Source organism: Oreochromis niloticus, linkage group LG3 (assembly GCF_001858045.2).
Source record: "Oreochromis niloticus isolate F11D_XX linkage group LG3, O_niloticus_UMD_NMBU, whole genome shotgun sequence".
Classification (NCBI taxonomy): Eukaryota; Metazoa; Chordata; class Actinopteri; order Cichliformes; family Cichlidae; genus Oreochromis; species Oreochromis niloticus.
Window position 1 is genome coordinate 56731794 of NC_031967.2, and position 25633 is coordinate 56757426.

A 25633-nucleotide genomic window follows, 5' to 3' on the forward strand; every position below is an offset into this window, starting at 1 on the left:
CGGCACAGCTGGCTGCCGGCAGACCCTGTGGTCGAGTTGCCGCATCCTCCCTGTAGCTTCTGCTTCGTAGCTGCTGGGTGACCCCATGTCTGGGGCTCTCCTCAGCTCTTTCCAGGAGGGTGGCACGGCCGCCCCTCCGGTCATCCTCCTTGGGCTCTCATGCTTTGGCGGGCCTCTGGATGTCTGGAGCCTGGATCTCCCTCAAGCTTACTTCGAGTGATTCAGTATTTATTATTTACTGTTACCTGTTACCTTCCCAACTACTCTTTTCTTCTTATTATTCTTCCCCGTCCCCAAATCCTGTCGGTTCTGATTGTAATAACTTAAAATAAAAACAAATAATAAAGATAAAAAAAACTATGACAATCATGTGGACCAGTATAGCAAAAGGTCCACTTGGAAACTAGATCTGTTGGGCATTTTTCTTGGCCTTAGGGTCTAAGGGCAATATTCTGATTGCTACAGTGCAGGACAGGCAAAAACAAAAAAAAGAATAAATGAAAAAGAAAAAAGTATAAATAAATAGAGATGAAAATGAGTAAGAGCAGAAAAAATAATAACATTGAATTTGAATGAAATATTTAATTTATGGCAACTTTGTCTATTAGAGTTGCTAAGCTAAATCAAAAGCATCAGCAAAGCCTCTGTGCTGATGGAAAGGAAACATTAAAGAACAGCTGGGAGTAAAACATCCACTGCAGCTGGCACAGTACTGCACACCGTCCAATGAGAGAGACTTGGCCTGTCTGTTTCCAGTTTTGAATGACTGCAGTTCATGGACCTGGTTTTCCAGAGACAGGAGGATCTGTTGATGGCCTCCATGATCGGCAGAAGGCAGTCAGTGATTTTTGGGCAGTATTAATTACCCTATGTGCAGCCTTCCTGTATTCAGCTGTGGTCGCTGCTCACCAAACCCAGGCAGTAAGAGAACACACTCTCCACATGTTACTCTTCCTCGTGTTACTCTTCCTCAGTATATGGGGGGGAGTGCACCTGCTGCTGGGCTTTTTTTTATCAGGGTGATGGTGTTGTCAGTCCACATGAGATGAGTGGTGCTGTGGCTGCCCAGAAACCTGAAGGAGGAGACACATTTAACCTGTTCACCATTTATAATGAGGGGAGAGGACCCATCTGTGTCTCCTGGAGACCATTATGAGTAGTTTTGTTTTAAGATTGTTCAGCATCACATTTTTTTTTGACCACCAGTGGGACAAATTCTCAACTTCCGCCTGGTATAAGAGGATGTCTGTGATTATGGTGTTGAATGCTGAGCTGTAGTCCACCGAGAGCATCTTCATATAACTCCTCCTGTTCTCTAGATAGCTCAGCGCTATGTAAAGGGTGATGGTGACAGCATCCTACATGGACCGATTTCCTCTATAAGATAACTTGGCCGTCGAGAGAGGGAGGTAGCCTCTGATGTGCTGAGACAGTATCCGCTCAAAACACTCCATGACTACAGAGTTGAGGACTATAGGTCTGTAGTTATTGAACCAATTTGACAGTCAAGTAAACGTGTTGTTTTATTCATTAAAACACTGCAAATGAAAGCTATTTTTAATACAGCAAACATTCAGTGTCTAGAAAACTATGGCAGACACAGATTGATTTTTTTATTATTATTTAATTTTTCGTAAGGCGAACCACAAAACCCTGAGCATCCATCCCCAATCATGTCTGGTTTCAGATGTTGTGCAGGTTGTGTGTTGTCTAAAACGGGATTGTAGACTGTGAATATCAGGAGTCTACAAACATATAAAGACTTAAACTGGACACATTTATGTATCAATGTCAACTTACAGCTGTTTCACTTTCACAAGGTTTGCTGGAGCATTTCAGTGTCAGAAGGTGGCAGCACGAGATCCTAGTTTCATCTTGGGTAGTTAGAAGAGCATTTCTAGACACAAAGCTTGCAAAAACACACTCAGACATACACAACAGATGTATGATTCCAAATGTATAATAAATATTCCAAATTAACACCTAAACTATCACCTGAGCTTAGGTAACCTCTGTAACTAGATGCCAAACTGTGTTGTTTTAGTTACTAGTGGTCACTTTTGGTATTACATCAAATGAAATCCCCTGCAGCACTGACCTCAGATGAGAACAGGTAGGCTGCATGTTGGAAGTGATGTTTTTATATTGTCATTTATGCTTAGAAATATATATTCATTTGTATGCTGATAAAAATCATATCCTTATTAGGTCTGATAAGATTCTGTGTGCACTTGTGTACCATGAGATGAGAGGAAGCAGCCTCGACATTATAATTCTATTATAGCAACCAGACTGTCCTGTTTTCTTAAAGGTTCGAGAGGTCACACCTATAAATATGCATTTGAGACATGAGCTTTTGCAAGTTCATGTTTTTATATTTTAGCAAGACGCTTACTTCTGCTTTTCTGCATACAGTTTAAGTTCATTGAAAGGTCGTATGTGTATGTATATTATGGCTGGACACACACACAGAATACAGACACTGATGTTGTTCGGATATGCCTGCTTAAGAATGTCATGTGTATTTGTAATTGCATATTCTTGAATGATTGCTTGCTGACAATAAAAAGGGCTGTAGCGAAGGAATCAGTCGAAGTTGGTGGAGTTCAGGTGAAGGAATCTTTTCCTCAACGTTGACTGACTTCCCTCACGAGCCACAAAGACAAAGAGCTCTGTCTTGTCGTGCAGTTTGTTGGTCTCGTGTTCCAGCAGAGTTTGTGCTTAGACAAACCCAACACTGCACATAGGGTAATTAATACTGCCCGCCTCCTGATTTAAGTGGTTTAATGTTGGGTGTAATGCCTTCCAAAATTACGCATTTACATTAGAGCAATATAGTAATGCTACACACTACTGTAGTAAATTCAGTAATAATGTTACAATTGCGGTGCTACTTTTGCTACTTGTATTACAAAGGCTCTTCAATTATCTGCGCAATGAATGAATTAAAAATCTATCCAATGTGTTTTTCTTAATGCTACAATCAGCTGATGTCAGTTCGTGTACAGGGAGGTGGTGAGGTCTACAACTTTCGATGAGTGGAGATATTACTTTTGTTTCTGTAGCACGAGAGGCTGAGAGTGTGATGGTAAAGTGTAAACTGCTTCAAGGAGAGAGAAAAAAAAAAATCATCACTTGTGACTTTGACTCTGTGCAAACATCTGCACAAAAGCATGCTAACACAAAGCTAGCCAGGGAGTAAATTCTTTCAGATTTAATTCGCTTGAATTAAAACTCTTCCAACAAACACACACATGCACTTTGTTCTTTTCAACCACTGAATCATGTTCATTCTGTCTTTAGTCTGTGGTTGAGGTTAAGCCGCTTGCCTGTTCTTTGTTATCTGCTCTGAATAGAGGTGTGTATCAGTTAGAAACACTGTTCAAATTTTCCATCACTGCTCTTTCTGAAACCCACAGAACCACACGACAGAAACAACATGTGACAACAAAGTTTATTGATGCTGCAGAGGAAGCAGGACATGAACTGCACGGTGCCACACAAAGAGCAAAGTCACAGAGGACATTCAAAACAATGCATTACATTTATATTTTAGTTACTTTTAGTAACTAAACATGTCTGTTCGGCTGACCACATCTGTTCAAAGATGGTTGTTCATCTCAGACCACCTTTGAACAGAGGCAGCGGTTTACGACACCAACTGTCTGCTGTCTATAATCCAGTTTTGAGATCCTTCCCAGGAATGTGATTAGGTAGAGGACCAATAAGGGGTCCATTGTCCTCTTGGTGGTCACTCCCATAGGGTTTAAATCTGGGACTCTCCACCATTTGACCTTAGAACTGAAGAAGCTTCTCAGATGAGAGGTGAAACATCTTCAAGCAACTTGAAGAAGTCCAGACGCTTTTCTTTGCAAGCTCTTTAGACAACGATGACCTCGATGACTGAGAACCTTCACAGACATGTCTGATAGGCCGTGTGGACCAGCTAGAGACCAGCAGCTGGACGTCGTTGGACTGGTGGACTACATCAGTAGAGTGGCTCTGGTTTAAAGTCTGAACACAAACACACACAGTTCAACATGAGAAGAATAAGCAACTCTAAAACCCTCTGTTGCGTTTATGTGAAATAAACTGACAGAATGGGGAGAAGATTTAAAGCACATTGGTAATAAATTTACATTTGATGTTGAGGGTTCAGACGGTGAGACAGACATTGTCTCTGAAGGATCAAACTGGTTACAAGAGAAACTAACTCAAGATAAAACTTCATTTATGTGAGTTCAATTTAAATCAAGCTGAAACTTTTGTGGAATTTGAAGAAGTTTTAGTATTAACTATGAAGTAAATGATACAAATGTTTGTTTGTTTTTTGTTGTACACAGTAAACATGAAGCCTGATTGCGAAATTCTTTATAACAGTAAAGCATTAATGCAGTATGTAACAGTTATAATTCATAACATCTTATCAATGATTTGACATTTTTAAGGGATCATCTTGTTCACCTTGGATTTCTTTAAAGGTGCTTTTCTGCTTTCGGTTTCCTCTCACTGAGCTGTTGATGATTTACTTCAAACTGTTATTTACTAGCATAGTGAGCTAGGACCTGATTCAGTGTGGAGAAGAAAACTTGCTGCAGGTTTCTAAAGACCTCAGACATTTATTTACTGTTTTTACTAAATGTGGAAGATAAAAAGAAATATCTGCTTTTAGTGAATAAAGAGCAGCTGTACCTGTTTGTTCAGACAGCTGTTTGTCCATAAAAGATGTCTTCAGTTCTCAGGGCTGAGTGGATAACAGCTGGATCACTCTCTGTAAAATAAAACACACACAGAGGACATCACTGCAAGTGCTACAAGTTATAAAAGTGGTAATATTAAAATGGATTTGTGTTTTTAAAAGAAAACAATCTTATTTTTCAACAACGTTTGATTCTGATTGTACAGTAACAGTCCTGCTGTACAACCTGAGCAGATGAAGTATTTTTATCTTACAGAGGAAACATGACGACCACAGAGGTGTTAGTTTCTGTTAACGGACTAACCACAGGCTGAACAACACACAGCCCAACATGCAAAGGACAGCATTCATTCAGCATTCAGAAATCATATTTGACCTCTTTGAGTTTTTGGCATTAAAAAGATTTTCAGAAAGCTTCACATCTGAATCATTGGTCAAAGTCACCAATGTTTGAACTTGTATGAGATATTGTACATAATGAGTTATTGTATTCATAAAGTTGTGTGACTCATGCACAGCAAAATGACTAGAACACCCCAAACAAGAGGTAAAATCTAAAAATAAAAACTGACATCGCTTTAAAATCGAGAGGAAGAAATTGGAAATGTACAAACTGAAAAACCGCCAAAGTGGAAAGAATTAAAAAATAAACCAGTGTAGACAACATGAAGTAAGATGATCTGTGGTAATATGGCTGATAATCTCACGGTTTGTGGAGACAGACCGTGCGGAGGAGTGTGTGGTGGATCCAGGTGCGAACACAAGTGAGGAGACGGGAGTGAACTTAAGCAAAAAGCGAGCCTTTTATCGTGGCTGAAGAACACGAATAAAACAAACAAGAACGAGGGCAGCACAAGAGCAATAATTAAACAGAAACCTAAACTGGGAACAAACTAACTATGACAGAGACCGTGACTATGGCGAGGAAAACAGACGACCTGACAATGACACACAGAAAACAGAGGACTTAAATAAACGGGAGGTGATTATGGGAAGAGCAAACACACGAGGGCAACAGCTGACATGCATGAACCTAAAGACAGGACAGGGGAGAGTAAAACTAAGCACATGAACACAGAACACAGGACCTTTTTTCAAAATAAAACATGAAACACACCAAATGACCTCTACTCATGCAAACTAAACACTGACTGGGGGAGACAGAGCATAGGAACGTGTAACGTGGAACAGGGGAGTACAAAGGACACAAAACAGTAGGGATAATCATAAAAGAACCCCAAAATAAACAAGACCACAGAATAATGATAAACTTAAACATAAACACGGAGTCCAAAGACTCTGGACCATGACAAATAAAATTTAAACTTAGAATTCATTCATGTTACTCCCTCTCTCTTCAAATGTGACTCATCCATTTATATTTAGATTCAGAGTCATAGTAATAACAGTAATAATGCGTTTATTTATTCATTTATTTTCTTATCTAATGTCAAGTATGGAAGAAAGATTTTTGGGATTGTAGATAACAGTAATGTTATCTTTGTCCATACTGCCTGCCGTTGCTGCTGTTACGGAGGGTTCCAGCAGGTGTCGCTGTGGTTCTCTCTGGGTATTGGGTACTTCCTGTTACGAGTGTATGAACGTTCATGTTGGCTGCTAATAAACGCCTGGCATACAGTTACAGCGGACTGATTATTATAAGCAAACCTACAGGGATGAAGCTAAACTGACTCAAAGAGTTATTCCACAATCTTTAACAAATGTAAATGTGGACAATACATATTATACAAGGAATATTTAAGGAACGTTAACTGTGTTTAACACATTAGTTTAAGCTCAGTGAGTTCTCAGAGATCCTTTAACCGAGTTTTATCTTTTCTTTCAATATCAACATGAACACTGGACACACAACATTAAACACTACCTCTGCTTCCTCTGATTGGCTGTTGTTGATGACTTGAGATTTTGTGTCAGTGTACGTGATGGCATTTCCAACGTCTCCCCCATCAGCTGAAATGAGCCAGAATGAAGAGAGATAATTTACCGTTTCATGCTGTAGAGAAAATGTTTGTGAATACTATATCAAAATAATTTACTGTGAAAAATAAAGTCCGAGTCTCACCTTCAGTTTTCCTGTGAACACATGTTCTCCCTAACAGAACCAGTAACACCAGTAAGAACCCACAGATCGATTTGAGAAATGACAACACAGAGAGAGCAGTGGAAGACAGGGATGGAGGAGAGGTGGATGTAGGTGGAGGTGTGGATGTAGGTGGAGGTGTGGTGGTGTGTTTGTCTAAAATAAAGCAAACACAGTCATTAAGTTGTCGTCACATTGTGAATGTTGAAACCTGCAGAAACACAGACAGGTGAGTGTGTCACCTGTGACAGTGATCCAGCTGGATGGAGACTCTCCATGACCGCTGATGTCACACTTGTAGAGGCCTTCATCAGACCTGGAAACATGCTGGATGGTCATGTGACCTGCAGGCTGCTTCCTGATGAGGGAGCCATCTTTATAGAAAGCAGCTGGGAGGTTGGAGGGAGTGGTCTTTGTTTTACAGAGCAGAGTGACGTCATCTCCCTCCATCACAGGGAGGACAGGACTCTGCAGGATCACTGATCCACCTCAACACAGAGACAAACTACAGCATTTCATCCATTTACACACAGCTTCATCAACACTAACTCCACACACTCAGCTTACCAGTGACTGTCAGGTTAACCATGTTACTGATGGGACCCTCTCTGGACTCACACCAGTAAACTCCACTGTCCCATGGGAGAACAGTGATGTCACATGAAGAACCAGACCATCTTCCCCACCCATCTCCACACTGAGTGATGTTGGGTTTGCTTGTGTTTCTCCTCAGAGTCCATCCAGCAGAGCTGTCGTCCTCCTCACAGCTCAGAGACACAAAGTCTTCTTCAAAGAACTGAGAGCTGCTGGGACTCACAGTCAGACGAGCTGTGAGGGTTAAAATGAAAAACTGATGATTTCTTTTGTCTTTTGCTTAATCCTTCACTTAATCAAACATGAACCCAATCAGGTCATATCAGTGAGCATTTCTCAGGGTTAAACTGTGACAGAAGAAGGTTACTGACCTTGGTTTGTTGTGCAGCTCAGCAGTGAGATCAGAACTAAAGAGAAATGACACTAAGGTTGATGTGAGGTGAACATAAAGAACAACTCCACACAAACAGCTGACAAACATAAACTTGTCTCTCTGATATACAGTGGCTTGCAAAAGTATTCGGCTCCCTTGAACTTTTCCACATTTTGTCACATTACAGCCACAAACATGAATCAATTTTATTGGAATTCCAGGTGAAAGACCAATACAAAGTGGTGTACACGTGAGAAGTGGAACAAAAATCATACATGATTCCAAACATTTTTTACAAATAAATAACTGCAAAGTGGGGTGTGCGTAATTATTCAGCCCCCTGAGTCAATACTTTGTAGAACCACCTTTTAGGGTATGTCTCTACCAGCTTTGCACATCTAGAGACTGAAATCCTTGCCCATTCTTCTTTGCAAAACAGCTCCAGCTCAGTCAGATTAGATGGACAGCGTTTGTGAACAGCAGTTTTCAGATGTTGCCACAGATTCTCGATTGGATTTAGATCTGGACTTTGACTGGGCCATTCTAACACATGGATATGTTTTGTTTTAAACCATTCCATTGTTGCCCTGGCTTTATGTTTAGGGTCATTGTCCTGCTGGAAGGTGAACCTCCGCCCCAGTCTCAAGTCTTTTGCAGACTCCAAGAGGTTTTCTTCCAAGATTGCCCTGTATTTGGCTCCATCCATCTTCCCATCAACTCTGACCAGCTTCCCTGTCCCTGCTGAAGAGAAGCACCCCCAGAGCATGATGCTGCCACCACCATATTTGACAGTGGGGATGGTGTGTTCAGAGTGATGTGCAGTGTTAGTTTTCCGCCACACATAGCGTTTTGCATTTTGGCCAAAAAGTTCCATTTTGGTCTCATCTGACCAGAGCACCTTCTTCCACGTGTTTGCTGTGTCCCCCACATGGCTTGTGGCAAACTGCAAACGGGACTTCTTATGGTTTTCTGTTAACAATGGCTTTCTTCTTGCCACTCTTCCATAAAGGCCAACTTTGTGCAGTGCACGACTAATAGTTGTCCTATGGACAGATTCGCCCACCTGAGCTGTAGATCTCTGCAGCTTGTCCAGAGTCACCATGGGCCTCTTGGCTGCATTTCTGATCAGCGCTCTCCTTGTTCGGCCTGTGAGTTTAGGTGGACGGCCTTGTCTTGGTAGGTTTACAGTTGTGCCATACTCCTTCCATTTCTGAATGATGGCTTGAACAGTGCTCCGTGGGATGTTCAAGGCTTGGGAAATCTTTTTGTCGCCTAAGCCTGCTTTAAATTTCTCAATAACTTTATCCCTGACCTGTCTGGTGTGTTCTTTGGATTTCATGGTGTTGTTGCTCCCAATATTCTCTTAGACAACCTCTGAGGCCGTCACAGGGCAGCTGTATTTGTACTGACATTAGATTACACACAGGTGCACTCTATTTAGTCATTAGCACTCATCAGGCAATGTCTATGGGCAACTGACTGCACTCAGACCAAAGGGGGCTGAATAATTATGCACACCCCACTTTGCAGTTATTTATTTGTAAAAATGTTTGGAATCATGTATGATTTTTGTTCCACTTCTCACTTGTACACCACTTTGTATTGGTCTTTCACGTGGAATTCCAATAAAATTGATTCATGTTTGTGGCTGTAATGTGACAAAATGTGGAAAAGTTCAAGGGAGCCGAATACTTTTGCAAGCCACTGTATTTGCTCAGATCTCAAAACTACAAATCAATTGTCATAGTTGCTTATCCACCTTCAAAGAGTCCAAGGAGAGGGAAAACAGCTCCCATCTGTTGTGAGAAGAGTACAGCTCTTTTGTCCATCACAGGCTAACATTCACACGTACAGCCAGTTTAGAATCACCAGTTAACCCAATGTGTTGTTAGACTCTGTGAGAAAACCTATACAGTCAACACTCACTGCACCTCTGTTACCAACAACCCCAGTATTCACAAAGTTTTGACTCTTTAGGCTCCTCTTTATCCTAAAAGCAACAATTCAATTCATAATTATACATGACATTTGGAAAATACTTACATCACTTCACCCAGATTTTGTCATGTTACATTTTTCATTCATCCATTCTCTGAGCGAGAGGGCATGGATGGTCTGGAGCCTATCTAAGCTACCAAAGGGCCCTGGGCAGGTCTTTTGCAGCGCTAACACAGAGACAGACGAGCATTCACACACAGAGATTCTACTTACAGAGCAGACACAGCACAGATGTTTCCTTCATCGTCCTTCTCACTCATTTGAGCTTTTTTTCATTTCTGTCACTGACACCAAGTAAAGCCCGCCCTCTTCCTCTGAGCACCAGCTTTCTATTGGTTCAAACACTGTGGTGGTATTTAACTTTTGTCTTTGTCTAAAGAAGTGAACTAAATCAAATTATTCAAATACTCTACATCAGTAACCTGAAGGTGGATAAGCACAGTATTTTCCCTAAACACTGTGGCTTAAAGCTGCCACACAAACACACAAGACCAGGAAATCATGAGAGTGAAGAGCCAGAAACATGTTTAAGAAATTAGTGTTTTAAAATAATCTGATTATGTCTCATATCTGTGATAGAACGTTAATCATCCAACATTGTATGTATATATATATATATATATATATATATATATATATATATATATATATATATATATATATATATATATATATATATGACCACTAGAGGGAGATGTTGGACTTTAAAGTAAAGACTAACATGCATATAAGCAGCTCATCAACGATGTTTCATTAATTTGTAGTAATAATAATATTGAATGCATTTGTTAATGAAATGGCTGTATTTCATTTGTGTATATGTAACTGTAGGTTTCCTATTTGTGTATAAGTCAGCATGGAGATGAAACAAACTGTGTTCCTCGTCAGGCTGTAATACTTTGAAACTAAACTGCTAAACTGGATAAAAACTCCTTTATTCCAGAGCACTGGGAAGATAAATAAACACAGTCAGCAATACTTTCTGCTTACAGTCTTTACTCTGCTCTACTCTGAGGGGGGGTCACAGAACTACAATTTCACTTTTCAATAAAGTGAACCACAAATCTTTAAATCTTTTAACTTTTACAGCCACAGAAAACAAATGAGTGAAGACTGAATTCAAGAAAAACATTCAGTACTGTTGTTTGCAAAACTTTATTAGCAATGAACAAAATTACAGAGACAATAAATTAATTAATAATATGTGACCTGGACTTGAAATATTTAAACTGCAGTAACAGACTGAAGCGTCTCCTTCATGGAAGGAAAAGTTCAAAGCTTCACAGATCAGAGAGGAAACCTCTGACTCTGCAGCTACATGGAAATAATTACCTTCACTTTGGTTTCATAACACTGTCCATCATAACATTTATTCAGCTGTAGCTGACCGATGAGTCCTGAACACTATCGGGCAGATTACTGATCGTCTATAATCTACAGTAATTTGTCTTTTCTTCATCACACACAGTGTTTGTGTTGTCAGTTGGTTCAGTATGTGTGACAGTAATTATACTGTAACAGCTGATCTCTACATGAGGATTAATTTGCGTTTCAAATCTCACAGAAAAAGTTTGATCTTACAAACAGCTGAACCTGAAGTGATTCTGATACTGCAACATACGAGACACTGAACTCATGAATAATGAGTAAAATCAAAACTATGAACAACATGAGATTTTTATGTTTGAAATGAAATCACTCTGAAATATTTGTGTGGAGAAACACGAAAAAACATCTTTAAATTTTGTTTGATGTGTTTTGTTTGATAATAGGAACTCCTGGATGTTCATCATATAAGTGAGGAAGAAATATAAATAACTTTTCAAAGAATTTGCTTTGAACTTTTACACTGAGATGAGCGGCTAACCTGGAAAGCTGAATAAATAGAGCCACTGATTCTAATGTTGGACTGTAATATATTAAATTGAAATTGATATAATAGTCTAAAGAGGTTTGATAATAATCAGAGAAAAGCAAAATCAAAATGAAATCTAGACGTGTTTGTCATCTGACAGAGTAAAATTCAGCATCCTCTGTTTCTGTGTGTTAAGATAATTATTGATTTTCAAAGAAAACATTGAAAAGAAGAGAAGGATTCTCAAAGTTGAGCTATAAAACACTCCTTTGTTTTCGATAGAACAGAAAAATGACAACAGGGGCAACAAGAACAAGAACAGCAGAAACTGACAGACTGACAATCAGTCCAACAGATACAGCCTCTGTGTATCTGGAATTCGCAGTGTTACCTCTGAGAAGCTGGAAGAGAAGCAAGAGACTCAGAGATCAGGTGAGGAAAAAAGAAGCTCTGACACATTTCAAGCAGGCTGCTGATCAGCTGGAGGCTGGTATGAATCCTGATTCTGTTGTTGTTTATGTTTTTTGTAGATCAAAAAAACAACAGCAGCAACAAGAAGCAAGGCACAAACAGACAGACCAACTTTCAGTCCAACAGATCCTGCCTCCTTCCCTTCAGCTTCCTTCCCTCCGTCCTTCTTTCCTCCATCCTCTGTGTGTCCTCCTGTCTGACCTGCAGGTGAGAAACAGGTGTGAGGTGTCAGCTGTCAGGTAGGTGATGAGTGAAGAACAGAACAGAATCCATTTCCTCTTCAAACTGCTGTCAGACATTATCTACTGCACTCTGATCACATCACTCAGACCAGCTGCTTTCTACAAAGTCTCATCAACAACATCTTTAGAAACAAACATCAACAACCAGGAAGCAGCTTCACCTCTGATCACACACACACTCAACTCTACTCACTCACCTGGAGGATCAACAACACTCAGTGTGATGATGCTGGGGGCATTTTTTGTTCCACTCATGATGACACGACACTCGTATGTTCCAGTGTCATTAATCATCACATTCTTCAGAATCAGAGACACGTTTCCATCCTTCATCTGTCTGTCCTGCAGATCCACCCGGTTCTGAAAAGATGGATGCTGGTTGGCTGGATCAAAGTGTCCATCTCGGTACAATAGGACATAATCTTCTCCCAGGCCAGTTTTGCTCCACTTTACAAATGTGATTGTGCTGTTGTTTGGAGTTCGACATGGGAGAATGACCTTCTGTCCAGACTCAGCTGTGATGTTTTTCTGCTCTGAAAGAGGAAACAAAACAGATCAGAGAGGTTAAACGTCAAAGTACAAATGTTAGCTTCTGTAGCAACCAGACAAACAGACAATGCATTTGCCCGAAATCCTTCTTGTAGCAGTGCTTGCACCTGGAATCCAATACCTTTGCCACAACCCGGACAGCACGTGGTTACGTCCACCGTGCCTTGTTTTCTGATGTACATGTCGAAGGGTCAGAAAATTGAAGATCCCTAGATATAATAGCAGGATGCTTTGCCTCCTCAGGCATAGCTGCTCTACTGAGCCTATTTCCAACTTGTGACACACAATCCTCAAAGCTCATAGAGATTGCTGCTCTTCTTTTTCACCCTCTCATTCTCATCTATGTATTCATTTGCCTCAACAGCATTAACTAAAATTGCCATTTTAACCTCTGGATCATTTGAAGAGACCTTTCCACTGTCAGGCTTCACTGAACAATTAATTTCTGGTTCAGAAAGACACTTTGGTCCTTTAAACCAGGAATCAGCCTTCAGAAAAGATTGTACCTTGACTCCCCTAGAACCCAGATCAGGAGGATTACATGATGTACTAACATATTTCCACTGAGAAGGTTTGGACACTTTAAGTATCGCTGCCATCCGGTGTGCTACAAATATTTAAAACTTTGAGGTTTTATTTGTGATATTTTGCAATACAGTGGTTCTATCAGTTCAAAAACTGATTCCTGCAACTGCATTTGCAGCTCTTTTCTCCACATCTTATCCATACTACTCGCAACCAATGCAGTTGTCAATTCCATGCAAAGTTTGTTTCAGTGGAGCCACCCATGCTTTGCCCATTATAAATGCACAATGGACCTGATTTTGGGTGCTGCGCAGCAACAAGCAAGTGACTGTGCCAAAACCATTCTCACTTGCATCTGCGACTGAGCAGAAGCAACCTCTCTGAAGTTAGAAGATTTAAAAGCAGAGGTCAACCTTAAAATCTGCAAGAATGCAAAGATCATTCACCCAAACCATCCATTCTTGTACTACAGTAACTGGCAACACATAATCCCACACCTAAAGATTTCTGCATAGTTTCTGAAGGATTAACTTAGCAGATAACCACAATGCTAAAAAACCCCAAAGGTTTATAGATCAACCTCACAACAGACAACATCCCTCTCTATGTGAGGGCTTTGTTTGTCTTGAACTTGAATGTATCCAGCTGGATACACCACTGCACACCTAGTGCTCTCTCTACTGGCAAGACAAGTCCCTAGTCAAATCAAAAATCCTTAACTTCCTTGGTTGGTTGATTGTTGCTGCAGAGATATGGCAGCAAGTACCGATCTTCTGTTGCTAATCCATTTGGTGAGCTTAATGCCTCCTTTAGTACAAAGAGCAACAAGTTCTTGATGGAGCAACACTGCCTCCTCTTCAGAATCGAGGCAATCATCCCAACAACACACTGCAAAAGAGAAACCTGGCCCTGTTATTTTCCTAGGTCAATACTGAGTAATAAAATATTTTACGTTTATGGTTTCATCTGGGGGGTTTTTTAATAATGCCTTGAGATGACTGCTGTTGTGATTTGGTGCTATATACAAATAAAACTGATTTGAACAAAACTAATTATCTTCAAAATTGTTCAAAATCATTTCTTCTGCATCTTGAAAGTTATCTACTTGAAGGTGCACGTTTGAAAGTTGGACCAGGGAGTCAAACCTCTCTGATGTGATTCAAGCTTTCAAAAAAAAACTAAAAAAAAAAAGCTCTGCTAGTGTTACAGATCATATTCATCATCAGTTGTTAGTACAGTACAGTTTATGACAAATGCAATAATCACTGCATAACATTAATTTATAAATCGATCTGTGTTTCAGTGGAGCTGAGGGTCTGTTGATCCAAGCAGGGGCCTCAAAAACTACCACTGTACCAAGTGCAGAAACAAGATGGGGTGGAATATGATCAGAGCCATTTACGTGATATGTTTTACGCAACATGTTGTTTATTTTCGTTGACATTTAGATTTATTTTTTTTGTTGTTGCTTTGTGCGTTTTTTTTAAAATTCGGTAATAATACCGTTAACTGTGTCACTGTTTTTTCCATGAATTTGTATGGATTATTTTTCATAATCCTCATTATTAATGTGAGGGGATGTTACGTGTAAACATGTTAACGGCTGGTCTGAACTCACAGACATTTGGTTTCTTATGTTTTTCACAGTTTAGCTATTGAATTGAGTTCCTGCAGGTTCCACAAACAAAAACACATCCTGATAATAAGTGAACATAACGTGTGAGAGAAAGCAGCCTCTCATTATAAGACACTGTGAGTCTCTGTATGCTGCCTTTATGGAGCTACAGCTGTTTGTATACACTGAACTAAAAGCTTTGTATCTTTATGTCTGTGCGCTCTGGTCACTCCGACATGTTAGGTGCACACAGACTCCACCCAGCCTTGTGTCTCCTTCACAAACACGGAAAAACTGAATCAATATGAAAATAATTCTTCAGGAAATGTTGTTAACATGTAAAGCAGACTGATGCTTTTCCTCTCTGTCCCACAGAGTGAATCTCACCTGCAGAGACAAACACGAAGAGGCCGACAAACAGCAAAGTCGAGCAGAGCGACGCAGTCACAGCAGACATTTCCGTGTTCTTGAATTCCAATGCTTCGATTGTTCTAAATGTCTCAGGATGGTTTTATTTAAATAACTGAACCTGAGTTTAAATCCTGACTACATGAGATTAAATTTAAGGTTTAAATGAAAAGTCTCTGAAAGTCTCTGACTGTGAGAACAGATCTGACTTTTTAGACACTCGTTCAAACTCAATACGTCCAATTCATCGTCTCTGAAGGAAGTCACGTTAGAGTCACGTGTGTTTACGCTGCTGTAGGGTGACCATAAATAAGTGCGACATAACTAAAGCGGTGAAATCTAAAGCAGGTCTGAGTGTTTAACAGGTTCAGTTCTTGAATGATCTCCACAGAACAACACAAACATCTCATCATCAACCATCAGCTACATACTAAAGACCATCATCAGCCAAAGGACTTCAACATGACGTCACTGTATAAAATGTATATAGTACTATGGAGGAGGCAGCATTTAGCTGTAGCCTCCATCAAACCACAGAGAACTTTGTCCACCTTTGATTGTCTTTAAGTTGTGTTGGAGCCACAGAGAGCAAATCTTTGTTCTTTATGGAGAACCAGTGAGGCTGTTTGGACTTTCCTATGAAACATCAGTGCAGGAGTCTCTCAGTACATCTGTTTACAGTGAGGACAAAGAAGCAGCAGAAGCAGACACAGAGAAAACATGGAGAAGAAGAGCAGCAGCAAATAGTCTGCAGAGAGAGAGCATGCAGCTGCTGCACTACTTCCTGTAAACCACACGACTGGAACCAGAGTACAGGAGAGTAACTGAATACATTTGGTCTTTCTGATTGAGGTGATTTTCTTCTTTATATTGTGTCAAAGTCTGACAGCTTTTGGTTCTACAGATGGTAGAACACATAATTAGTTTTATATGATGTATTGGAAAGGCTGTCAACTGTGTGGGAGAGCCCCCTTGTGGTGAGATAGCACAATCCAGAGCACAGGTTAAGCCAGGGATCAACAACCTTTAACACCCAAAGAGCCATTTGGAAAAGAAAACACTGGGAGCCGCAAATACTTTTTGACATCTAAAATGAAGATAACACTGCACACATTGTTTTTTTTTATCTTTATGATTTGTATAAACAACTATAGTGTGTTGTTTATGAAATCCATGAAAGGCTACAAAATAAATTAAATTTTATTTATGTAATGAACACATTTTGAACTTTTAAAAAATTTATAACAAAAAATAAAAACATCCAATTGAAGGTCTCTTTTAAATGAATTAAAAAGCTGAAGTGAAATTATTCATGTAGCAAACAAAAACTGATCCTTATATCGCCTTTGGGATTTCAGAGCATGTAGAGCCTTGATCTGAGTTTTAAAAATAATTGGTAAAAAGCACTATGCTCCTAGAAAATGAATAATAAATATTTCCAAAAATATCTGCATAAATATTTATTTTACTTGTTTAATGTGTATGGCGGGGCGGGGCCTGCAGTGCCGCTGCAGGAGAGGTGGTCGCACCTGAGCGTCATCCGTAATCATGCCGCGCCGCCTTAAAGTCTGTGTTCTTGCTGCTGTTGTGTTATGCGTCAGGCTGTCTGCTGGAAAGCTAAAGCCAGCTGCATGTGTACAGCAACCGTGTGTGAAAATTGGTCAATAAAGAGAAGCTATAAAGCATGTTCATGCAAACATTGTCGGCTCTGCCGTGGTATGTTTACAATGGGACTTCTGGTCCTGAACCTCTGCGCACAGCGTCTGCAAATCAGGGCTGTATGAAGTCACTTCATCTTTACGCAGGACTGTAAGCTGTCATCTGTGAGGCGCAAGCAGTGTTTGTTTTTACCGTAGTTCATGGTGGAGAACAGCTGCTCTACTGCGTTTTGCTCCCTGTAGCCTTATGAATGGTAAACTACACTCATTGGCAGCAACATAGACACACTTAAAATTTCTTCTGAAATTTTCGCTTTCTAGTTAACATTTACAATCTGTTAATCCACTGACGCTCACAGGCTTCAGTCAACCTCTCAGATTACCCAAAAGAATGAAAGACTTTAACTCTGCAGCTCGTGTGCTGACGAAGACCAGAGGGCGGGCCCACATTACACCGGTTTTAGAATCACTGCATTGGCTCCCCGTGTGTTTCAGGATCGATTTTAAAGTTCTTTTATTGGTTTTTAGATCTGCTTCTACCATATAATCCCTCGCGGACCCTGAGGTCCTCTGGTACTGGCCTTTTGACTGTTCCCAAAGTCAGGACACATACTCACGGAGAAGCAGCTTTTCAGTGGTATGGTCCTCGTGTGTGGAACAGCCTGCCGGAGGAGCTCAGGGCCGCAGAGAACGTACATGTTTTTAAAAACAGGCTCAAGACCCACCTTTTTAATTTAGCTTTCACCTAACGTTTATTTATTTTATGCTTATTTATTCTATCCTGTTATTCTATTTATATTATTAATTTAGTTTTTACCTAATATTTATTGATTTTATTCTTATTCATTTTTTATCTTCTTACTCTGTTTATATTTATATTTATATTGTATCCCACTCTTATTTATTTTGTCTTTTTACCCTGTATATATCCTTATTGGGTCATATCTCCAGTGTTTCCTTGGAGGGGGCTCTCTGCACCGGGGCTGTGATCGACCATGGCTGCTGGGGCCCTGTGGGTTCTCTCAGCCTGGCTGGGGGGCTTCTTTGCCTCCCTCCTGCTGTGTGCCCAGCCTGGAGGCTGCGGTCTGTGATCGGCTCCCGGTGCAGACGGCTCCCTGTGATAGTGTTTCTTCACTTGGCTAATGCGTACCCAGCCCAATTTTGCTCTTTAAGTGTGCGTGTGTGTGTGTGTGTGTGTGTGTGGGGGGGGGGGGGGGGCTGCTTTTAACCATGTAAAGCACTTTGTGCTACATTTTTTGTATGAAAAGTGCTTTATAAATAAAGATTGATTGATTGATTAAATTTAAACACTGTTGTTCTGAAGGATCTGTGAAATCCTCCAACACTCTTCTGATCATCGTGATGGAAAAATTATACACTGACAGTTATAAAAGTGTGAGGCTGGTATACTCAATCAGTTTTTTGAGTATGTCAAAAAAAAAAAAACTACTGAGGTTTTGTTACAAACAAAAAAATAAAATACATATGTAGATATTTGAAACATGAAAAAATATAATAATAAAATATAGTTTAAAAAAAATGGCAGCACGGTGGCACAGTGGTTAGCACTATTGCCGCACAGCAAGAGGGTCCTGAGTTCAATTCCACCATCAGGCCATAAATTTGACTGACAAATTACAAATATGTGAAGTAAAATTGTTACGGCCCTGATCCTTTGAAGTGTGAATGCCTTTTTACATTTATTCAAATTCAAGTGTATTAGGACTCGTGGGTGATTGGTTACTGGGAGACCTGTGCCAGCCTTCTGTTATGCAGATTAAAGTGTGCCAGCCCACGCAGATGATTGGCTGCCTGGGGATCCCATGACACTCCAAGAGGGAATGACTGGCTGATTGTATTGTACTGCTGCGGGTATAAAAGGCTGAAGAGCCTTCACACTATGGGGACTGCTGCTCAGAAGTGAACATGCAATGTCTCCCTTGTCTTCCTCTCTTTTGCACTTTGTTTGTTAAACCTGGTATACAGCTGAACTTAGTTTTATTAGAGTTTTGTAATGCTAACTTGCCTTAGTTAATCCTTAGCTTTTACTCTTGTCTTATTTTCTTTATGTATTAATTGGTTGCCCAGTGGTCTGTTGAACAGCCCTGTTTTCTGTCGGTTTTCTGTTTAAAGTTTGCAATAAAACCTTTTATTTTAATCAGTTTTCATGTGGGGGCTTGTGTATGTTACTCCCCTCCTGTCGCCTATCAGAGGGGGTCGTAACAAAAAGTTACACAAAGTTAACTTTTTTCACTAACGCTTCTATTTTCCACTCTACTTCACAATTTAGATAACCTCCACATGGCATTCATTTGTAACCAATAAAGTGAAGCTTTAACCCTGGGTGAGCTGGATTAACATCTACAATATGTGAATCCACTGAAGCTCACAGGCTTCAGTCAACCTGTCAAAATAGCTAAAGGCCTCAAAAATATCATTTTAAACACTTACTGTTGTTCTGAAGAATCTCTGAAACCATCACTCTTCTAATTATCCAGATGGAAAAAAGTCCCATGAAAATGTGAGGTCCCAGTCTGCTTTTTCAGTAGGTCGAGAAGAACGTACTGAAGATTTGCTAAAAATAAGGAAAAAGTTAAACAGATTTAAATAATAAAAAAGAAGAATCATATTGTAAAATATAAATTAGGGTGGTACTTCAAGAGCCATATATTTTATGAGGTGGCACTCATTGTGAAAAGTTTGAGAACCACTGCCATAGATGAAGCAAGCTGCACTTACACAAACAAACATAAAATGCATTAGATGCTCAGTTTCACTCACATGTAGCGTCACAAATCCCAAACAAAAACAAGACGACTTCAAGAGAATCCATCCATGACAAATGTAGAGTTCGTGGCATGACTGTAGTCTGAACTGAACAGAGGTTTAATCAACAGCTTTGTCTGTGGGTGAAGGAAAGAGGAGGGGGAATTCTGCTGTCGTAGAGGAAGAAGCTTTGACTGCAGTTTTATGATATTAATCTAAGTGGACATGTGTTATAAAGAGTATGGGTTGAGACTAGCATTACATGACAGCAAAAGAGGGAGACTCTGTTACTTTAACTCTGTTTTTGAGTTGGTGGTGGTCAGAGGGCCCGGTGGCGCCAGTGTCCGGCAGCCTCGCCTCAGTCAGTGCGCCCCAGGGCAGCTGTGACTACAATGTAGCTTGCCATCACCAGTGTGTGAATGTGTGTGTGAATGGGTGAATGACTGAATGTAGTGTAAAGCACTTTGGGGTCCTTAGGGACTGAGTAATGCGCTATACAAACACAGGCCATTTATCACTTACCACTTAAAGAAGAGACTGATTATAAAAAATTTAGCTGATGAATTTTGTTGATGTCTTGAAGACTTCAGAGTCATTTAGCCTCAACTCTGAAACATCTCTGAGAAAGGATTGTGGGAAACACTGAAGAGACATGACCGAGGAAGCTGGTTCTGTTTTGTATCCAGAGTGCAGGAAGTGCTGCAATCTGCTGCACAGCTGCCAAACACAAAAACATCATGGCGACTCAGTATTTCTCTGCTGTCTGACAGGGACAGGCCTAAACGGTGATTTAGAGTCAAATGCATTTAATTTTCCCTTCTTATTCACACAATGAGTTTTTGCAGTTAACTTTTACTAAATACTAACAGAGGAGATTGCTGATTTGTAGACTGAGCTGAAAATGTTGTTCACTCACGTGCAGATTGGAAAATCACAAATGTGACTATACGTACATATATATATATGTATATGTATGTATGTATGTATGTATATATATATATATATATATATATATGTACGTATACAGCATCTATATATATATATAGATAGATATAGATATAGATGCTGCAAGCCCAGACGTGAAAAACAAATACCTCACATTCAAAGATAAAAGATAGAGAAACTATTTCACTGAGACAGGTAAATATGAAATGAAATTCCTACACCACACAGGAAGTTTGAGGAACTTGATCAAATTACTATTAACAGTTTAGACACCAATAAAAGAATATCTTTTCCTTAACAGTACAAAACACTTCACTACATACATTAACATTAACAATCCTTCAACCCACTAAAGCTCACAGACTCTAGTCAACCTGTCAGATTACCTTAAAGACTGAAATACATCATTTCAAACACTTACTGTTGTTATAAATCTCTGAAACCCTCAAACACTCTTCTGATCATCAGGATGGAAAAATGATCCACTGAAAGAGTTTTTTTTAAGTGTTTGGTCCATGTGCCCTGTTGTTCATTATTAGGTCAAAAGGAACTTCTTTAAAAATGATTCTCCACAAGCAAAAGGTAAAGAAAACTAAAAGGTTGAAAAAAATAAAAAAAAATTATAAAACTTAACAAGTTAAAAATCTAAAAGTAAAGAGACCTCTGAATCAAGCAGCCACCAACGAGGAAATGCAAATGAAATCTGTATTTCCTTGTTAACCTGTTTTACAAGACAAATCTGTGACAGCAGTGTCACCATAGAAACCACAGTCTGCTTCTTCTTCTTATTGGCTGTAAGCTTGTGTGTTTGAAAAATAAATATCACAGAGAAATCTCTTTCACTGATCTTAGTTTGATCCAAGCAAACGAACTGGAAACAACAACCATACAGAGTCCAGCAGCTGCTGTCAGCCACATTATTAATGATGATAATGATTTCTTTTAAAGTCAGTGGAATGGCAGGTTGAGTGAGATCATTAATATATTAAACCTTTACTGCTGAGTGTCTGTGAGCACTAATAATAATAATAAAGTTCTAAAACATAACAGCCTCAAAGTCTCTTTGGATGGATGGAAAATTAAAAAATAAGAAGAAGAAAGAAACAGGATATTGTAGTTTCATCATAGTGTGGATTTCGGTGGAAATTACCCTGAGTTTTCTAGTAATGCTGCATAATAATAAATATCAGTTCTCTCTTTAAAGTTGTGTGGAGGTGTTCAGCAGAACTTGCAGCTTTGTGGGTGGTAAAGAGGCGTGTTTGTGTCTCTCTCAGTTTTCTGGAGAAACTGGCTCAGAGTGCCAGGACGTGTTGCTCAGTACATTTTAGTTTCTTTTTATATCTGTTGTCTTTGTTCATGAACTGTCTGATTGATTCCAATCTCAGTGCAGCAAAAAGATCTTAAATGTTGCAGCTTCTGTGTCTGTGAGTCCATCAGGGTCGCGGACAAAGAGCTCCTGTGATCAGACTGATGTTCTCTGTCACTACAAATAGTTCAAACAACTGAGGGAAAATAAGCAGCTCTGTGTTATTTATGTGCAGTTAAATTATTCCTGAATAGTTTTTGTTTTAGTTTTGTTTTGTTTTAGTTCACTTCTGACAGGATGGAACACTAAAATGATCAATGAAACATAAAACACTTTGTAATGTCCATGTACCCTGTTGTTTTTCAATTGACCTAAAGGGACATCCTTAAAATTGATTCCACACAAGTAGAAAGTAAAAGAAATGTTACAAAACTAAAAACCAAAAGCTAAAATATAACAAAATAAAAATCTAAAAGTAATAAGACCTCAGTACCAAGCAGCTATCAACAAGTGAATGCACCAGTTTATCCTTGTTAACCTGATTTACAAGCCAAATCTTAAACCTGTGCTAGACTATTCATCACAGTGTAGATGCTGGAGGTGTGTTTGTGTATCTGTCAGTATCCTGGTTAACTTGGATCAGCAGTGAGGGTCAGAACTAAATGTTGCTCAGTATGTTTTTTTCTTTTCTTTTGTGCAGCTGTGATTACAGATGTTCCTCCGCGTTCAGAAACCATCATATGTGAATCAAACAAATGACAAAAAGACTTTCTGACCAGGTGGAGACCAGCAACAGAAAATATTAAAGAAAAATAGTATAAATTTTATTATAAGAAATCATATTGTAAGAACCTGCTTTTTTCATTTGAGGAACATATCAAAACTTAGATCCATGTGTCAACAAGTGAACTTTTGTCTCTACTGCTGTGGAAATTTTTGAATAACCTGCAACACGCCCAGTGAGTCCAAAGTAGAGAGAAACAGCCCAGCCAAACAGCAGGATGATGGTGATCTCTGACGATGGGCGCCGCCCTCACATCTTTCATACACGCACAAACAAAAACATTCCACATTGCCCATGTCACTTGTTTTATGCTTAGCCCTCACCTAAAGCAGAAGGAGTCTAGCTATCTGTTTAACATCTCCCATAAACTCACAATGGCCCCAGTGTGTGTGTGTGTGTGTGTGTGTGGGGGGGGGGGGGGGGGGGGGGGGGGGGGGGGAGGTGGACATGCATATAACTGGTGACAGTGTAATTCTACAATTACCAAAGACTTGACTACTGTAACGGTCTGTTTACCTGTTTAAACAGTAAAGTTCTAGCTCGGCTACAGGTTGCTCAAAACTCTGCAGTGAGACGATTGAATCACTAACTCCATTTTAATATTTTAGGCTTACCCATACTCTCATAACACAAACATATAGGGCCTTAAATGCATGTAGACATTGAGGGTTCTTAGGAGGGGTCGTGCTGACACTTCTGCTTTCTGGCAGGAAGCACCATGCCCCTCCCTTCCTGTGTTTTAAAATGTATGTATTTATAATGTATGCTTGTATTTGGGTGCGACAGTTTTTCTATGTGTCTGGTCGAGTCTCTACCTCTCTGGGAACATCTCAGGACCCCCCAGGTATGGAGGCCTCTGTCCCCCCACCACACTCCCTGCCAGTGGCTACTCCTCTCACCCGTCGGTGTGTTGGTGGTTTTCGGTGTTCGGCGCTGGGTGCTCAAGTGTGTACCCGTCTCACTCCCAGTGGCTGCTTGGTGGGACCTGGTGACCGGGGCATGGGTGGGACCCCTTGGGGCGGTGGGGTCCGCTCTGGCACAGTTGGCTGCTGGCAAGGCCTGTGGGCTTGTCACTAAAGCCCTGTGTGGGGCCCCACGTCTGGGGCTCTCCTCAGCACTTTCCAGGAGGGTGGTGCGGTTGTCTCTCCGGTGGTCCTGCTTGGGCTTTAGCATTTTGGGGTCCTCTAGATTTCCAGGACCTGGGTCTCCTTCATGCCTGCTTCATGCTCTCGGGGGCAGGGCTATGGCTCCCCACACCCTATAATAGATTGTTACATGGATAAACTTTTTGAACAGACTACTGAGAGTTTTTGAACATTAACACAGGTGTACACACGCGTGTTTACAGAAACAAACTGTATCATCTTCCTTGGCTGCTACCTCAAAGCATATCTGGCACTGTCGGCCTTACGTGCTGCTCAGTAACATTCAATATTTAATATTTACTGTTAAGCTGGGCTTACACTGTGATTTTTGGTCCTTTTTGAGGTGATTTTTCAGTCATGAGACCATTTTGGGAGATCAGCCAGAGTTTCGTCCTAATCTTGTATCATGCATTGTGCAGTATACATGGGGTAAGGAGAAGCGATTAACACCTCACCGAAACAAACACAAAACAAGGAACCAGGGTCCAAAACTAATGGGAAACAAGAGTTCAAACCAAAGTGCCCACAACAGCGCTGAGGCTCAGGAAACAGTCCAAAACCACACTCAAAACGTCCATGAAAGAACTGAAGAAAGGAAGGGTCAATAACTGAAATGAGTTTACCAGGGACGAATATCGCATTTATTAATCATGTATTAATCAGTTTACTGCTGCACCTGTCATAGATGTCAGCATGACATCCCCCAAAAATTAGTGCAAAGGTCAAATTTTGAATGTCATATGTCCAGGTTTAGTCGCTGTGGCGGGGGTGTGGTCTCAGACCTGCTGCAGAGGAGGGGTGACGCGGTGAGCTCACAGGGCATCGCGGAGGTGGGGAGATACAGGTGTACAGAGCTGGCGTAATGAGGAGAGACTCTTTTCATGTTTTGCAGTGAGCACGGGAGAGGAGGACAGCATCAGGTGTGTCGGAGTTGCTGCATCCGGGCCGGTGCCAAAACCGGTGTAATTATGATAAATAAAGCACATCAAAAGCAATAAGCAATAGTGGTCGTCTGTGGGTCGAGGGCCACAGTCACGTTTGGAAAAGTCGTATAGATGTTCAGAATTGGTCATGGTCATCTGCGGTCCGATGTTTAGCGCATAAGAACCAGTCTATTTATCACTTATCAACAACACATGAACAACAGGATGAACGTGAGGCCTTTTTTCTGATCAAATGTCTCCACTGCTTTAAAAAACTGCCGCTGAGCAGAGACAACACTGTTCCATAGTTTGTACTGTTAACAACATCCACTATCTAATTATCAGGTGTTGTAATATATAACTGCTGAATCTCTATCAAGGTGATTAAACAGTGACTTGAAGACAGAAAATGTTATATTCCAAACAAAACTCTTATCTATTATCTTTTAAAAGGTTAAACAAATTACCCAGGATTATAAAATTTAAACATTACTTACAATTTACAATCATCGGTGTTCAGCTCACAGGCAGATGTGGAAAGACAAGAATGAATGGAATGAATGAATTGATTGCATTTATATAGCGCTTTTCTAGGCACCCAAAGCGCTTTGCATTTCCACTATTCATTCACATTCTCACATTAAGTCTGACCTGGTTCATGGTTTTCGCTGTAAAA

The 25633-nt window shown here is 40.2% G+C and overlaps 2 protein-coding genes across 2 annotated transcripts in view; both read right to left on the reverse strand.

Annotated features, from left to right (window-relative positions):
- The window catches only part of LOC109201128 (myelin-oligodendrocyte glycoprotein), a 48096-nt gene that overhangs the window by 15365 nt on the left and 7098 nt on the right, over positions 1–25633 (reverse strand). The gene's annotated exons all lie outside the window — the stretch shown is intronic.
- On the reverse strand, positions 10905–16127 carry LOC112844123 (uncharacterized). The gene is made up of 3 exons (XM_025903728.1): positions 15410–16127; positions 12531–12866; positions 10905–12292 (listed from the first exon to the last, which is right to left on the reverse strand). The coding sequence occupies exons 1-3, from the start codon at positions 15477–15479 to the stop codon at positions 12081–12083; spliced, it is 618 nt and encodes a 205-aa protein (XP_025759513.1). The 5' UTR covers positions 15480–16127; the 3' UTR covers positions 10905–12080.

Excerpts from the sequence above, each read along its gene's own strand:
- LOC112844123 (XM_025903728.1), bottom strand. The coding sequence starts at position 15,479 with ATGTCTGCTGTGACTGCGTCGCTCTGCTCGACTTTGCTGTTTGTCGGC. Across the intron at positions 12,867-15,409 it reads CTTCGTGTTTGTCTCTGCAG|AGCAGAAAAACATCACAGCT; the intron begins GTGAGATTCACT and ends TTCCTCTTTCAG. Across the intron at positions 12,293-12,530 it reads GAGTGTTGTTGATCCTCCAG|GTCAGACAGGAGGACACACA; the intron begins GTGAGTGAGTAG and ends TCTCACCTGCAG.